At 31.7% G+C, this 17350-nt stretch overlaps 1 protein-coding gene across 1 annotated transcript; it reads right to left on the bottom strand.

Moving 5' to 3' along the window:
- Positions 1-595: 595 nt before the first annotated feature.
- On the bottom strand, positions 596-17005 carry LOC134249608 (serine protease inhibitor dipetalogastin-like). The gene is made up of 9 exons (XM_062731948.1): positions 16904-17005; positions 16433-16517; positions 16079-16119; positions 15861-15945; positions 14779-14910; positions 14430-14439; positions 3136-3244; positions 1028-1115; positions 596-726 (listed from the first exon to the last, which is right to left on the bottom strand). The coding sequence occupies exons 1-9, from the start codon at positions 16962-16964 to the stop codon at positions 675-677; spliced, it is 663 nt and encodes a 220-aa protein (XP_062587932.1). The 5' UTR covers positions 16965-17005; the 3' UTR covers positions 596-674.
- Between the last annotated feature and the right edge of the window lie 345 nt (positions 17006-17350).

Below are 17350 nucleotides of genomic sequence, written 5' to 3'. Positions count from 1 at the left end.
TGTAATACATCTCTATGTACTCTATCCCTTTTCACTGAGACAGCAAAGGGATGCACAAATAAATAAGGCCATAAACATAACTACAGTTACTCTCGTAATTTTATCACATCTGAACTGAAAATCAAGAGATTTTCCTTTCAGAAAATGTTCACTTCTTGTCTAAACATTTATCTGACCGGCATGTGAAGTCTCTAAACAGTTTATATTTCGACTTCTTTGGAAATACTTGAACAACTTCAACCAAACTTGATATAAATATCCTGGAAGAAAAAGAATATAATACTTTTTAACTGAAGAGCCATGGAAACTTTTCAGGGGAAACAACCCAAGAATCAATGAAAAATTGGTTGTAACTTTTAAAAATCCTCACAACAAGAACATCATATTGAGAATGTTTTCCAACTCATTTGAAAAACCTCATTTTATCCTATTAATTGTGTTGAACATTTTAATTATAGTAAAGTAATGCCCTTGCTTATTGGTTAATTTTGCAAAGCTGCTGAGTTGACAGGAGAGTTGGAGAAAAAAAGGATTGAAGCACAAAATAAGAAATAACTAGGTTTAGAATGCCGTTTTTATTAAACAAGAAAATTCACTTTTACAGATATAAGAGAATATATACTTGATTTTTAGGTGACGGGTGACATTACTGTAAAGTGTTGTCTCTGTTTTGTTTATTGGCGTCTGTAGCAAGGACATTCTCCTCTACAATATATGGGGACACCACTGTTGATAAAAGAAAAAGTAAGATTTTATCTTGTATAAAATTCTTTTTCAATAAAAAAAATGCTTTGAAAGGTTTGTAATTTTGTAAAATTTTGTTCTGTTAAAACATTTTGATCCTGAAAGAATAAAGAATCTGCTTGAACAATTATCATTATCGTTAAATATTTCCCTTTCATGTGAGGAAAACGAGTTTGTTTGACCGCTTCTTTGTTATACATGTATATATCTTCTGCCAATTGTTCTAGTTAAGTTTCTTTCTGTTCATTTAATGGAAAATATAACATATATATTTTTAACATACGCGCATAGAAGGAAACAAGTATTTCCGTAAGTATACCCATCTGCGCCACACACAGGATCCCAAATTTTAGGACATGGACATCCTATCCCTATAAAACAATGGAATTCAAATGTAGTCTATTTTCACATCCATCAATATTTTTCTTTTTCATCTTACAATCTTATTGTACAATCAATTGATGGAAACAATAATAATCCACACTAATAAATGCCGGTTTTGATACATAATTACTTAATAGTGTCAAAGGTAACTACGAACCGTGCAGATCAAATTATAAATGTGTACGTATTTCACTCGCTTTATTAGAATACACCTAATATACATATATGTAAAAAAAAAAAAAAAAAAAAAAAAAAAAAAAAAAACGATAAAAATGTATTAATAATCGTTACTTATTCATTGTTCGTTATTATGTACATTAATGATCCCATAATATTGTGAAAGGAAATCTGCGTAAAAGCAAATAGTAAAAGCATTTTCCTGCTTTAAAAAATCTTGATAATCTAACTTGCTAAAGTACTGTAATTCATTTATTTTGAAAGAAAACAAAATAAAAAATGAAACAAAATATTTATATATGAAGAGATATTTAAATATTTAACTTCTAGATAAATAACCACATGACAAACATAATGAAATGAAATAAAACATCGATCTTAACACGCTTTTTGCTATTTAATAAGAACTCTTTACAAAAATACAGATATTGGTTTTGGTAAACTCTTCATAATTTTCTTCTTCTCTCTTGCTTGATTGCAAAATTTATTTTTTAATGTAGAAAAATAAAAACAAATTCTCGGGTAAAACTAAATTTAAATAATTACTTATTGCAGGATTTATTCATATGATACATGTATCTTCAAATGTATCTTAAAATTTTGAAACTTTGTCTAAAGTGAGTAAAACTTTGTGAAGAGTTAGTTGTTGATTTTTGGCATTTTCCTATTCCTTGCTTGAAAAGTCGTACGCCTAACCTTAAGAATGCAGTGTTTATAACCCTGACAAAATACTAAATGAAAAGATGTTGCATTTATACATATCTTTTTGTCTGGAACTTACTGTATGTTAAATAGATGTTAATCACTAGAATTTGATATTTACTGCTGTTTTAGGCGTGTGTAAAATTTTTACTTATGAATACTTGATGTGGCGGTGCTGTTTGACACAAAAGACATTACAAGGTTGGACATTGAATAGTCATTTATTACTAAATAAATGAATACGCAACTAAAATATATCAATATATAGCAAAATAGACAACACTAAAAAGCCGTTAATCAATTAATGTAATATAAACAAAAACATGCATCATTAACGATATGTTTACTAATATGACAATTGTTCAATATTTAGAAAAAGTAATTATTCTTAACTGAAATTAAACTGAAGAAAAGAAATTCTGTATTTTTCAAATGCTTACTTAATTTTTATAGACATTCTTCGTAGAACAGTCGCAATTTTCTTAAAATATTGAAACTTTATTGCACATGATACAAACAATTTTTGTTCTAAAAATTGAAAATAACAACCTGTGTCATGTTTCAATAAGTAAAATGAACATTTTAATCGCGTAGTTTTTTAGTTTTCACAAAAATGGAATTTGAAACGAAAAATATTTGTATTATGTAACAAAGAGGGCTACAAGAAGGTAGAATTTTGAACATCATAGAAGGATTACAAATTCTTAATTAAAATATTGAAATTTTATTAGCTGCATCATTTGCAACAAAAATAGACCCAGAAATATATACCAATCCAACTATCTATTTTTTTGTATCATCTGTCCTTTAGTGGGAAAAACTTAGCAAAGAGTATAGGTTGTTGTTGGTTAATGATATTTGTCTTTACTTTGCTTGAAAATCCATATGCGTAACCTTGAAAGAGCAGTGTGTATAACTTTGACATATCTTTTAAATTAAGAAATGTTGCACTTTAGGGTTAGCCAATATCCCCTTGTTTCGTCTGCTGCTTATAGTATGTTGAATAGATTTTGTTATTTGTAAGTTAGAAATGGACGACAATTTCCTGTTGATTAAGTTAACATATCTATATTGCAACCTTTTAAAATATTATTAACAACTGAAAATGGTCTGTTTTAATTGACCTACCTTCTCTTGGGGCTACCAAGAACAGGACCACACACACCAATACTACAGTACTTCCACCAACCATCCTGGATAAGTACTCAAGGTAATTGTTGGTATGAATTTTAATATTCTCAATTTATAGTTGCTGTTAGCTCCTCCCACTACAGGGAATCTCACTTTTCTGACTTGAATTTACAATATTGAAAGTACCTAAATGGACAATTTGTCAAGGTTCCACAAACCACTGATGGTTGCATAATCTTCATGCACCTTGCTTATTAAATCTGCTTATGTAATTATGGGGTTTCAAAAGGTTTTATGCATTAAAGTATTCATTTTCCAAAAATTCATCATAATTGTGAGCATTTTTATTAATAGCTTATATTCATTTAAGAAATAAAATATCATTTTTAGAGTTTCATTGGGCTATGACATGAAATCGGTGGGCGTTATAGTAGATTTGGTCACGTACCGACTTCATATCATAACCCAATGAAACTCCAAAAGCTGATATTTTATTTCTTATATTCATATTTTACGTTTTTATTCATGTTACAAAAAATACAGGCATTAATCCGACTTTGATTTTGAAATGCAACGTAAATTATCTACGACGTCATGTGACGTCACAGTCAGAACTTTCCAAATTGCTTGTGCAGTTCGCTTTCCATACGCAAGAATGTCTGATCATGTGACCAACTGCAAGTCATTGAAAATTGAATTTCAAATTTATTGGCATTGTTATATCAAAAAAGACATCAGCAAATGTAAATACCGGTATTAAGCACTGGATGATTATCAAATATGTTTGAAATGGGCAACCCATTAATGTCCAACCACGTGCCTTTAGATCCGACCAGTATTTCCATGAAGGCGACCAACACGTGTGTATCCTTCTGTCATCTTTTGATATATTGCATTGTTTCATCCAGGAACTTCTACTTCTGTCAAATATTACTATTTCATTTTCATGATTCATTTTCATATTTCCCCCTCTAAATATAATAAGTATTTGCGTCAAAGGCTAAAAAACTTCTTAATATAACATGGCCTACTGAATCAAAATACCGGTACATAAAATCTTTAAATCTGTTAACATAAATGTATTTTTTATCACTAAAATTCCATCTATTCACGTCAGACGTTGCTCTAGAAATCATCTCTCTCTCTCTCTCTCTCTCTCTCTATTTCTCATAAATCTCTTACAAAAATTGTATATAAGTTATAATCGATATTGGTCAGTTTTAAGCAAATATTCTGTATCAGTTAACTTGATTTTCGTAAATTTTAGGATAAGGACCAGAACACTCCAAACGATTACTATATCTGTTTAAGGAGAGGGAGGTTTATCCCTAAAAGATTCCCCTCCCGAAACATGATGGCAAACCTATTACATATCCAGTTTGAACTTTGCTTCGCCTATGAATGCTGGAAAGTGCAACATTCTGGACTTAATAGGAAGAAAATGGACAGTGCCATTTTTCAAAATTATAGAACACATTGTTTTCAATGTATTTTTTGTAGGTGGTGTACCACATAAATAACAAAATACATCTCAACGCACTTTTTAAGGTCATATGGTTTTTCGCCCAAATTAAGGTCACATTATTGTAATAAAAATTAAATTTTCGAACTGCAGTACAATGACATACCCCTACGTCAGTTTCCCTTGAAATAAATCTTAAACTTAATTTTTATTTGACGCAAGTGCAAGTTAAAAATGCTTACCTGATGTTGAAACTGTATTCATATTAAATATTAAAATATTAAGCTCAACATTTAATTAAACGAAAATAATGAGTACTTTCAACGCAAATATAAGTTGTCCTTGATGAAAACGACAACCAACCTAATCTGAACTCCCGTCCTTCATATGCAAGTGCCCCTAAAATGCGTAGACACAAGCCGTACTTAAACGACAAGTTAACTGAACTATGGACACTCTAAGAGACCTTGAAAATAGTATTTTAAGGGGGCCGAGTTTGGTTTTCATTGCGCAATATTTCGCGCATTATAGTAAGCTTACTTTCTGTTTTAAAGCACTTTTTTTCACTTCATTAATAAAATTAAATCAACTTAAGAAATAACAGGTTTAAAAATGTAAGCACAGTTTTATATAACTGATTTTTTAACCGATTTTGCAATTGGTAGGTAGTTTAACGTCGTTATAGTGTGTTTTTGACGTTATGATAAACTGAAGCTCTTAAGAAATGGGTCATAAAAATGTTATTAAAGAAAAAGTAATAAACATACGCTATTGAAATTTAAAACATAGAAATTTAAGAATATCTTCAATATTTTCCTAAGTTTTCATATAAATCTTTTGTGCCCGTTATATTTTGTAGTACTCATAAAAAAAAGGAAAATTCTTTAATTTTTTGCATTTTTTGTTACCCTCTGGTAACATGAGGGTAGAATTTTGTGTTTTTTACATATAATGTACAATATAGTATTACTCTTCATATATTATAGTTTTAACAAAACGTATATTGTAGTACGATTTGTATAATATGCTTTAAAGTGTTAAAAAGTGGCACTTTCCTACATAATCCTATAGTAAATGAACCTGTATTTTGAGACGGTCCCTTAAGATCTAGAATACCTGGACGGTAGATTTTCCCCAAAGTTGCATTGCATGTACGATAAAGTTAATGTAATTTATATATGGTTAAAAAATGCACCCTAAACGCAATGTAAAAGATCATCATATTAAGCGTGAATTACGGGAAAAAATATGCACAGAACGCCTCAGAAAAATATTTTCGTTACTATGAAAGAACGTATAAGAGATCATTAGCTCTAAATATCAAGTCTGTTTGCCCAGATGATCCTCAGAAGTTCTGGGAACAAAGTAAACGGCTTTGTTCTCATAAAAAAGACACAATCCCACGGAATGCTATGACGAACAAGGGGAAATAACTTCGGATGAAAAATTACTGAGAAAATTGTGGTATAAAGAATTTTTTAAAACTATATAAAACTGAAGAGGTGGCATCAGGTTTCATGGAGGAGTGAACATGGCCTGCCAATCCCGTCGTGTATTCCTTGTCATGATCGGGGAATAACGGAAAATTAAGTCGTTAATACAGCGGTATATTATAAATAGTGGTCTAACAGTTAGTATGAAATCATAAAGTCAGCATTTGATTCAACGATAAATTGTATTTCCTGACAAGGTCATTTCGTTTCGACCATAGAACTTACGAAATTATGACGTTGACCAATACTGCTTATATTCTTGTTTCATCAACTTGTTTGTCAATAATTTACCTTGCTTTAGAAATTGTTCATGCATATAGAATGCTCTAGTGAATCAGTTGAATTCCATATGCAGGTGATGAAGGAATATTGCTGCTTAAATAAGGGAAGTTGACTACAGAAAAATTAAAGTCATCATATTGATCACAGAGCTTGGTTGTTAGATTACCATTTACGTCTTTTTCAAGAAAATACTTGTATTCAAATATGAAACAGATGTGTCAGACTCCATGGTATCTTTTATCTCCATTTCACAAGGATATATTGTATCGACACAAGAATAGAAATTACCATTGTTAATTGACAATACGTCGTCGATTTATCTACGTGCCAGGTTGAAGACCACAGCATGAGTTTCCTTTTTTTCACGCGATTTTGCACAAATTCTGGTTCATAGGAATACAAAAATAGGTCTGCTAATTACAGGGCGCAATTTGTACCCATGGGAATTCCAATAGATTGTTGCAAGATCTGGTCTCCAAACACAACATAGATATTATCAGTCAGAAACTCAAGCATCTTTTTGTTGCCGACTTCAAAGTACTTGTGTGTACAATCAGAATGTTTTTAACAACGGAATTTTGCGAATAACCAATGGCAAGGTAAATAAATGTACGAGTTTTATTTTTATTGAAAAAGCAGCTGTCAATGATGATGAAAAGCCTGGAATTTAATTTTTTCATGGGAAATGGTTGTGTATAAAGTTGAAAAGTTGTAAGTTTTTAATCTGTTCATTTTGGTAAAATTTTGTGATTTCAAATTTTTAAGTATCCGCATCTGATTTATACTACGTCTTGAATATATTCTTGCACAGTACGTTCAAAGATTCTCCTTCACTACTGTTAATATCTTAGTGAGGAGTAAATAAAAATGCTTGGTTGAACATTTACTGAAACCTGCTTATGAGGTTTCTGAAGTTCTGAAGTTTCTGAATCGAGTATGTAAGACATGTTACGTGTTGTAGACTTGTGGTGTAAAAATAGCGGCAACTATTTATGTGTACTCTTTGATGTGAATATTGATTTTAAAAGAAATGCCGAAAATAAGGCAAAATCTGGAGGACGAGCTTTTGGATCCATGGTATCAACAATTCACTCCCTTAAATTGGTCGGATTTAAACATATACTGGGAAATTATATCTCAAGTGTGTTACCCATAAATTCTAGATTACTGTAGTGGAGTTTGGGAATCGCTTAAATCTAGAGGTGATGGAATATTTTTGGAAGTACTCCATTTCACACCATTGATTGCAATTCAGTGAGAATTCTGATGGAAGCCATGATACAATCAACACCAGATTAACATCCTGTGTTCTGGAACAGTCTAATGATATCAGAAAACGACCGATTGTCTGGATAAGATTGATTGAATGTTATTTTGAAGTCCATCTCGAGAATTTTTCACTCATATGCAATCTAATTAAAATTAGATCCTTTGATCCGCTCACCTAAGATCGCTAAACAAAGGTGTAGCGATATTAGGTGAGCGGATCAAAGGATCTAATTTTAATTAGATTGACTCATATGGAGACGCCACCACTTGCTGATGAAGAGTTGCAAATTTTGTCCTATACTCGGCACTCAGGGCAATTGAGCAGGGAGGGATCTTTTTCGTGTCAGCACCTACTGCGACACGAGACCTCGCTTTATACGGTCCCATTCGAAGCATCGGTCTTCACATCCCACAGTGGAATTCGAACCCGCGAAGTGAGGATAGAATCCTGACTTCGCGACTCTAAAGCAGAGGTTCTTATCACTGTCACAAGCGGGCGACTGTTTGACCAAAATTTTTCTTTGGGACCGGAATCAAAATATAAAGAAAAATATGGAACCCCGGCCCAAAACAAAACTATTACTGGATTCCCTGAATATGTCGAATATAAACAATAACTTATAACATGGATTTGCCACAGGATTAACAAAAAATCTCCAATCGAAGAACTTACTGTCTTTTTAAAAACCAATATGAAGTCGAGCAGTCTGTCAGTGTGAACTTCCCAAAACCTTTCCTATCAGCTATAGCAATGTTTCGTTGCGGTATTTTACCACTTCGGATTGAAACTGGACGTTTGAATCTGAGCCATCCAAAGACAGAAATTGCCAGCTTTGTAACAGTAACAAAATTGAGAATTAATTTTTTTAACCACACTGTAAATTACATGAAATTAAAAGGATATGCTTCTTACAAAATACCGTATAAGTGGAAATTTTAGCGAGACGCAAATTTAGCGATTTGTCCATCAAAACTGGTAATTTATTTTTAGCGAGATGTTATTTTAGCGATTTTCAAATGTATATTAAAGAAGCTATTACAAATAAAAAGCAATTAATTTTTAGCTATATTCAATTCTAGCGATCTCGGCACCCTCGCTAATAATGCCAAAATTAAATCCTCGCTAAAAATTCTACTTATACGGTATAGGATTCGAGAAAAAAATGGTCAACTGAGCAACGAACAGCTTAAAGTTAAACGTATATCTTGAAAATTCATTTGCAGTACTATATAATAATTTACACCTTTTATAAAAATAACAAATTCAAGACCAGTCAAAATTTTAATCATTAATTGGATTGACTGTCTAGTGAGGAAGAGAGATGTTTGAAAAAATGATGATTGTTTAGTTGCCCAGTGAAAGAAAGTTGGCAATGAGATGTGTACTTTGTTAAGCAATATGACATAAAGAAATCGCCAATTTACAGTTACAAAAGTAGCTGAATATCAATAAAATGATTACTACATCCCTAAAATTTCGTTTAATATAGACTATAAACATTTCTGATATTAAAAAAAGGGAGGAAGTCATGCATTATCCACATTGAATAAACGACGATCACAAGACAGAGGACTCAGTTTATGGTGGTCATCATGCTCGTTCTTAAAAAAGATATTTTTATCCAATCAGACTACATATTTTACCAAGATCTGATTATTTCTGAAAAATGGTCTGTTTTTGTATGGTTTTTGTATAGTTAGAAATATGAATTCGGGAAAATCTTTTAGTTCCTGTGACGAAACGCTACGAAGAATATCGAGAAGATCAAGTGATCGTCTAGATCATGTTATTCGTGCATAGGCAGAATGGTTAACATTAGTAAGGAATACTTAACAAATCAATACTGAAAAACTTTTTTTGATGAAAGTTATTCAAATAATTCGCGAACCTTTTTATCACCCCTGGTATGTTTAATAAAGTTCGAGATATTCAAAGCTAGAATTATGTTCTCAGTTAATAGTATTGAGGTAAATTGTAATTGAAGCACAGTTAAATGTCCCAATGGATATTTATTAACTGAATCTTATTAAAAATTTTAATCACAATACATGGTATTTTAAACTTTTGTTGTAATCATTAATCCACTTACTAATAAAGAAATATCACATAAAATTTTCCCCATGTCTAACCTCCAACTTATTAACTATATGAAGACGTATGAAACCTTATGCTGATTACGCCAGGAACGAAGCATTATCAGCCGTAGGTTTCTAACGATGAACATAGGGTGGCAGATAAGCACTTCAAGTTAATTCATATTTCCTTTACATATTCCGATCCATGTTATAGAAATCGCACATACATTTATATAGCCTCTTTTCAAATAATGAATAACGTTTCTTTATTTTAGAATGTGCAGACACCATTTCCTGTGTAAAATTGTTTTAATATTATCTGTTTAAAGAAATAAAATCGATAAATGTGGACAATCGTAATTTATATATATACACGTATAGTAGACTTAAATACAAAGCGCATGTTTAAAAACATTTTTTTCTGTGTTTTATCATTATCGTTTTTAAAGTTTATTTTACTCTATAACAACCTTTCAAATATCGTAAGTAGTATATATTTTAATGAAAAAAGTAGATTTGAGAAAGTTTCTGGAATGAAATCTTTTAGATAATGCAGACCTTGGCCAGCTGTTAAAACTAAAACGTATACTGAAATGCCAATCAATATTTAATGTTGGAGTATAGATAACCAGTTAGTAATATCTGCGGACTTCTTGACAGATATTTACATACTTATTGATACATGAATTTACTTCCTGCTCTAGAAGATAATATCTATCAAATTCACAATCGATAAACAATTTAAACTTCCGTTTTGGGGGTTTGTTTTGCTAAATTTAAGCAATACGAAGATTGATAATAGTCCCATGACAGTAAATGTAGCGTCGCATTTTTAACACTGAGCAGTGTTTTTAGCTCACCTGAGCCGAAGTGAGCTTTTCTGATAAAATTTTGTTCGTTGTCTGTCGTTGTCGTTGTTGTCGTAAACTTTCACATTTTTTAATTCTTCTCACGAACCACTAGGCCAATTTCGACCAAACTTGTCACAAATTATCCTTGAGTATAGGGAACTCAAGTTTGCTCAAATGCAGGACCAAGCTAAATTCTTCCAAAGGGATATAATTATAAATAAATGAAAAATTATTGACATCTTTAACAAAATCTTCTCCAGAACCATTGCCGACAATGACGGACCAGAGGTTATATATATAGGAAAAAATCTTTAAAAAATCTTTTTCTCCAAATCCATGAAACCATAAAGATGACACTCATGTGGAAGCATCCCCAGGTAGTGAAGAGTCAAGTTCAAATCATGACCGCCAAGGATAGGGCGGGGCTGCCATGGCTGATCAAATTTTTACATGGGAATACATAGGACAAATCTTTTTAAATGTTTCTTCTCAAGATCAGCAAAACTATGATTGGTAATATTAATATGGAAACATCCTCAGTTAGAGTTAATTCAAGTTTGTTCATATCATGACCCCTGGGGGTAAGGTATGGCCATGATGGGCAATCAAATACTTTATTTACATAGAAATACATGTATATAGGATATATCTTTAAAACTCTTCTTCGCATGTATGGCAAAATTATACAGGTATGCTTTATTGAAATAGTGACATTATCAAGTAATAAAAAATTAAAATCCTCTCTCCCCTAACAAGTAAAATTTTCAATACTAAGCTGATTTATTTTTATAGCTAGTCCAGTATTCAGGTGAGCGATGTGGCCCATGGGCCTCTTGTTTTCAATATGCAAATGCCCACAATGACACTAAACCCCCGTCTCATCCTTCAAGATCCACGACTAATTCGCTAGAGCTCAGGGTGATTTGCGAGAAAACAGCTACTCCCTTTGTTTTAGGCTTCACACAGCGCAGCGAAAGAAAATTGAACCTAGAATTGAACTTAGAAGCAAGTATCTTGTCATTTGGTGATCATAACCACTTAATATTTTGGATGGTTTTTAGTATTAGCTACTTGGACGAGTAAAAGGTGTGTATATTGCTTTTACATGGGATGATATTTCAAATATTAACCAAAAAAGGCACAAAGGCCCACTCGAGAAGATATTGTCCCTCTTATTTATCACCAGAGAATTTTTCCACCGAATTACTATTCACAACATGGATATCAATTAGTTGCAACCACCTTTTCTCCAGGAACCATTATTTAAACGAATTTAAACTGACTATAATACTACGAAGCGTTCATAATTTAGAAATATATAAAAGATTACAAACAGTATTCAAACTCAAAAGTCCATTAACCGATACAAATTTGGAGTAGAGCAGACACAGATCTCCAGAACATGGGTGGTGACATCAGGATTCATGAAAGAGTTAGCACCAATGCCAACGATCACACCCGCCGTGTTTGCAGTGTATTTATATGTAACCGTCTTGAGATGGGATAGATTCCTTATAATGTAAACAAATGTAAGCTCATTTTATCCAAAATTTCTTTGTGGTCAGCTGGGTAAAAATTGACCTAGTGGTTTAAGAAAAGTTGATTATGGAACGAAGACAACTCCGACAGACGGCAGACAAAATCTACATGATATCACTGCAAATTGGCTCAGGTGAGCTACAATTGAGTAACTTTTAAATATTTACCTAAGAATTACACAAATTTCAAATATACATCAAATTTTAACTGTACAAAGTTTCTGAAAGTGTTGTCAATATTTGCCCGATAGTGTTTTGAATCTTCCATTATTTGGCAAACTAAATTTTGAGTGTTTACTTACTCTTTGCAAGTTCAAAAATAAGGGTATCCCATCAAAAAATTAAAACTATTTCCACCTGTTAAAAGAGCATTAGTAAGACTTTGGTTGGATGAAAAATCCCTTAAACATATAGTGGCAATAAGTTGCTCCGATGACCTCTCTGTCACATTTTTGTCTCCTGTACCTACATTTGTTCTCAATATTGAAGTTAAAGGGTTAATTCAAACAAAATTCTTAGGATTAATTATCATCGAAAAACATTTTGCTTTATATTTCTTTTTAAATTTCCTAAAACAATTTTAATAAAATATTAATTGCTATGGTAGGATTCATAGAATAATTCTCATGAACATGAAATAGATTTTTTCTATTATTGTGTAAAATTTTAAAAATATGGGCTACTGTACTTTCAAGAAGGCTAAAGATTTTGTAAACTTCCGAAACATTTAACACTTATGAAACTTCTTCTGAAAAAGGACAAACGGAGTAAAATAGTAAAATTTGTTTTGGACCGATTTCTTTTTTTTTTTTTCATTTTCAACAAAAGAATGCACGGAAACAATTTTTGAAAGGTTTCACTATTTCATAATTTTTCAAAAAAAAAAAAACACTTATTCTAATTTCTTTTCTAAAGCTACCTATTTTCTTCCGGATCGATTATTTTTAAAATTTGCACAGAAAGAATTTAGAATTTAATATAAAACATGTTGAATTCACGGGCATATTAACTTCTGACAAATTTTATGATTTATCCTTCTTTATTTGTCAACTTATCTTCCTGCATTTTTCATTAGTTTGTTTGCTGAATTTCTTCCTTGCCTTGATTCTGTTTTCATCTTTTGTAAACTTTTTATTGAGATTTTAATACCTAATTTATAAACTATATTATATGTGTGTATGTTTCATATCAAACATACATTCAAATTATCATTAAACACTGTGCTTTTTGCTTGCTGAATAGAAAGCTGCCTTTTTTCGGATTTAATACTTGTAATGCTTATCCTGATGCTGTAGCATAATTTGGTCAATGCTAACGGAAGTAGCATCATCCTGCCAGAAATAAATAATTGAATTCTGACGCATTGCCGTTTAAAGCAATAAAAGTGCTTCATATACTTATATACTTATTTGATCATAATATCTCGTGATGTATAAATGATTTTAATACCTAAACTAATTTCCTTTCTGTGTTGTCATTTTTTCTGAATAAAACCTCATTGATATTTTTATGTTAATTAGTAGGTCAATTCTGGTGTTAAGTAGGTCAAGCTCATGTTATCCTTTGCTTGTTGCTGCTGATCTTGGTAATGCTAATTTTTAATGCTGATACTGATGCAGAATTTTAAAAGTGAAGTACAGGTTGGGTAGATAGAAGTATGTGGTTTTGGTGTATTTTCAATGTTACTGACCACTGTGTATGAGTTTGATATCAAATATAGAATAAAAACCAAGAGGTTCTAAATTGCAATAATCATATGTCAGCTTTTTCTTGATTTGTATGTTGTTACGTCCCTCCTGAGAATTTCTTACTCATATGGAGACGCCACCGTTTGCCGGTGGAGAGCTGCAAATTTTGTCATATACTCGGCACTCAGGGCCATTGTGCAGGGAGGGATCTATTTCGTGCCAGCACAAACTGCAACACGGGACCTCGATTTCTACCGTTTCATCCGAAAGACGGGTCTTCACGACTAACACTGGGATTCAGACCCGCGGCGCAAGGATCGACTATTAATTTTGCGACGCTCTAACCGCTGCGCTACGCGGGCGACTCATATGCTTGTAGGAGAGAAAAAAAATTACGTTTAGAGTAATTATTCTATTTGCAAGAAAAAAATTGCTCTTTTTTCGTCATATCATCCATCAGACTTATTTTACATTTAATTTGATTTAGAACTGCATTCTAAAAGTAAGATAACAAATAATAAGTCTATAACAGATTATTTATTTCTGTCACTTCATAATTTTCACCAAAATAAGATTTTGATACTATTTCATTTTCCATATCCTTTGCAGGGACAGTATCCATTGCACTGTACTGCTATATTGCTGTTAAAAATTGAAAAAAAAAAATAATTATGAAAAGACAGCACTCGAATCTGATAGAATTCACAATTTTTACAATCACAATCACATATTTTAAACGTATCGCTAATACGATCAGTTAAATGTAAAGTTAGAGATGTTAAAGCTTTGTAAATGAGATAAAATAGATGGTTTTAAAGTACAATTTTCAATAAGCAAATGACTAAAGGTCATTTTTTTAAAACAAAATATTTCATGGCAGTACATTTTTAAGTCAATACATATTAGTTTATTTCTTTTTTTCCATAACAATACTATAGCTCATTAAAGTACATAATAATAATATAATTAAGGTTAACTTACTGACACCGTGCCCAGCAAGGATGATCATAATTCCTGCCGTCTACTCCACACACGGGGGACTTAGGCTTACCCTTACAGTTACAGGGCCGTGGGCAGGGGCACTCACCTTTACAGGCAACTCTCACACCTGGCCTGTATGAAAAGATAAAATATTTTGTTTCAAACTAAAATTTATAGCTTCGTCTTTAAAATTGCCCCAGAGATGAAATATATATGGAGAAAACGGACAGTATAATTAAGCTCAAAAGTTTATTCGAACAATATGAATCAGGAGTAGAGCAAACAGGGGTCCCTTAAACAACAGACTTTGTCAGTTCATTTAGTCAAAAGTTGACTGATATCATTCATAGTAATTGTTTATCCATTATTTACACACTGAATTGTCGACGGAGTTTTCCGTCTCTGTCATGACAAGGAGCACACGGTGGGTTTGATCGGTCGGCAGGGGATGATCACTTTTCCATGGCATCTAATCCTACCTCTGATATTTTGGAGGTCCGTGTTCGCTCAGCCCCAAAATTGTCGGACTTTTAAGCTTTAATACCATTCATTATCTCCATCTATTTCAAATTTCATTAATGAAATGAATATAATGGAGAATATTCAATGTTTAGTGGGTATGGAAGTTGGATTAAAATAATGTTAAACGGTAACACTAACAACAAGTTGGAGACATGTTGGCGTTTCTAGTCTGTGTCGGGATACTTTCTCCGTCTTTGTTTAACAAAAAAATCTTCAACTGATATCTTAAATGAAATACATAATAACGAACAATATAATATTAAAGTCAAAAATCCATTTCGAATTGGGTACGACTTTATATAAGTTAGATCCGTACTTTTCTGTCAAGCTATTTTTTTTTAATTTGAATACCGTGAATAAGTCATCAACAAACTAAAACGCCCATAAAAGACATATCTTTGCAGGTTAATTTTTCAGAGTACTTAACTCTAAAATTTCAACGGCCAAAATTAAACATAAAGAAGTGTGATATCATATTTTATTTAGCGTTAGCACAGAAACGTTAAACATTTAATATAATATTTAATATAAAATATAAAGAATTTAAAAAGCCTACGTACGTGCAGCGCATACATGAAGTATTAGAGTACGTTTTCCCGTCCGTTCCGCACACAGGATCATACTGAGCAGTGCAGATACATGGTGCTTTAAAAATATTTTGTGATATTCTAGCAAAAATGTATAATTTTACTTACAATAAAATAGAAATTGGACATGTGGAATTATATATATTATATATCGGCTTTTTGTAGCCGAAAGATATTGTTCGAATACTCACAACAAGGACATCTTCCTCGACAAGCAATCCGAACATTTGGTCTAGAAGAAATAATGGAGATAATAAAAAATAACATGAAAATGTATACATATATTCTTTTTTTGACTGAAAAGTTACCAGTAAGTAACCTAGTAAAATAATTTAACAGAGACAAAGTATGATTGGTCTTGAAATGTACCACAAAAATGACTTTATATTAAAAAATTGAGTCTCACAATCCCTGAATATTTTTTAATTGATAAATATTTTAATTTTCTAGAGAAAGTTAAAATAAGGTCCTTGCCAATGTGTATATATTGTAACAAATCTGGAGTTCTTAAAAAAGAACTATGTTAATGTTCGTTTCTTTCTTACGTGCAGCTCATACACGAAGGATTCGAGTAAGTTCTGCCATCTGTTCCGCATACCGGGTCATACTGTGCGGTGCAAATGCAACCTGCTGAATAAGAACGAAAAAAAAATAATATCATTTATACAAGTTACATTAAAAACTTCATCATTTGTTGAACGAATATGGATATAAGTAAATATTCGATAGAGCCATGATTTTTACTATGAAAAAATGGCATGCTTTGCAAAGAAACAGATGCTTCATATTCTATTTGTGTCTTGTGATACATGAAATGTAATCAAAACTGAAAAATCCCTGGTTGCTTCTAAATAGGTAATAAATAAGAAAAAATGAGGATGGCAAACAATTTTCGACCTAAATAGTCTCAGAAAATAAATTCTATCTTTAAAAAAATCTTTGTAATACTTTTCTTATCTCGTTCGTTTTACATGCAAGTTTATGAATGAAAAATGTGAAAAGTAGAATAACTGTACCTTGATAACTTTCTTTGACAAAAAAAGCAACTGTGAGAAGAAAAACGAACAGATGTGCCATTCTGCAAGCTCTAAAACAACAATGACAACAGTTACGTTAAACTACATAAGCTATATCCGGTTTTATAAAATTACCTGTAAACCTCCCTTTTATTCGATTTTTTGTAGTTGATATATGATGTACAACAAAAAAGCGGGGCATGCTATTGATCATTAGTTTAAGCATGCAAACAGAATTTACATTTATATTTTTTTATACATTAACTTGTATCATCTTCATCTTTGATATGTAAAAGAATGATAAATGTTTATATTTACGTTGAAGACAAGGTGTGCAGTGTTTAAATAAGTAAACTATAGTAATCAAACAAGTATTCTTTGAAAAACTCTGGGGAATACTGACAAATCTTATGTCGTGAAGCTGTACCTAAGCGGGTTTATAGAATT

Source organism: Saccostrea cucullata, unplaced genomic scaffold (genome assembly GCF_032062105.1).
Source record: "Saccostrea cucullata isolate Sc308-1 unplaced genomic scaffold, CSIRO_AGI_Scuc_v1 ctg974, whole genome shotgun sequence".
Classification (NCBI taxonomy): domain Eukaryota; kingdom Metazoa; phylum Mollusca; class Bivalvia; order Ostreida; family Ostreidae; genus Saccostrea; species Saccostrea cuccullata.
This window is presented reverse-complemented; position numbering and strand designations above follow the sequence as displayed.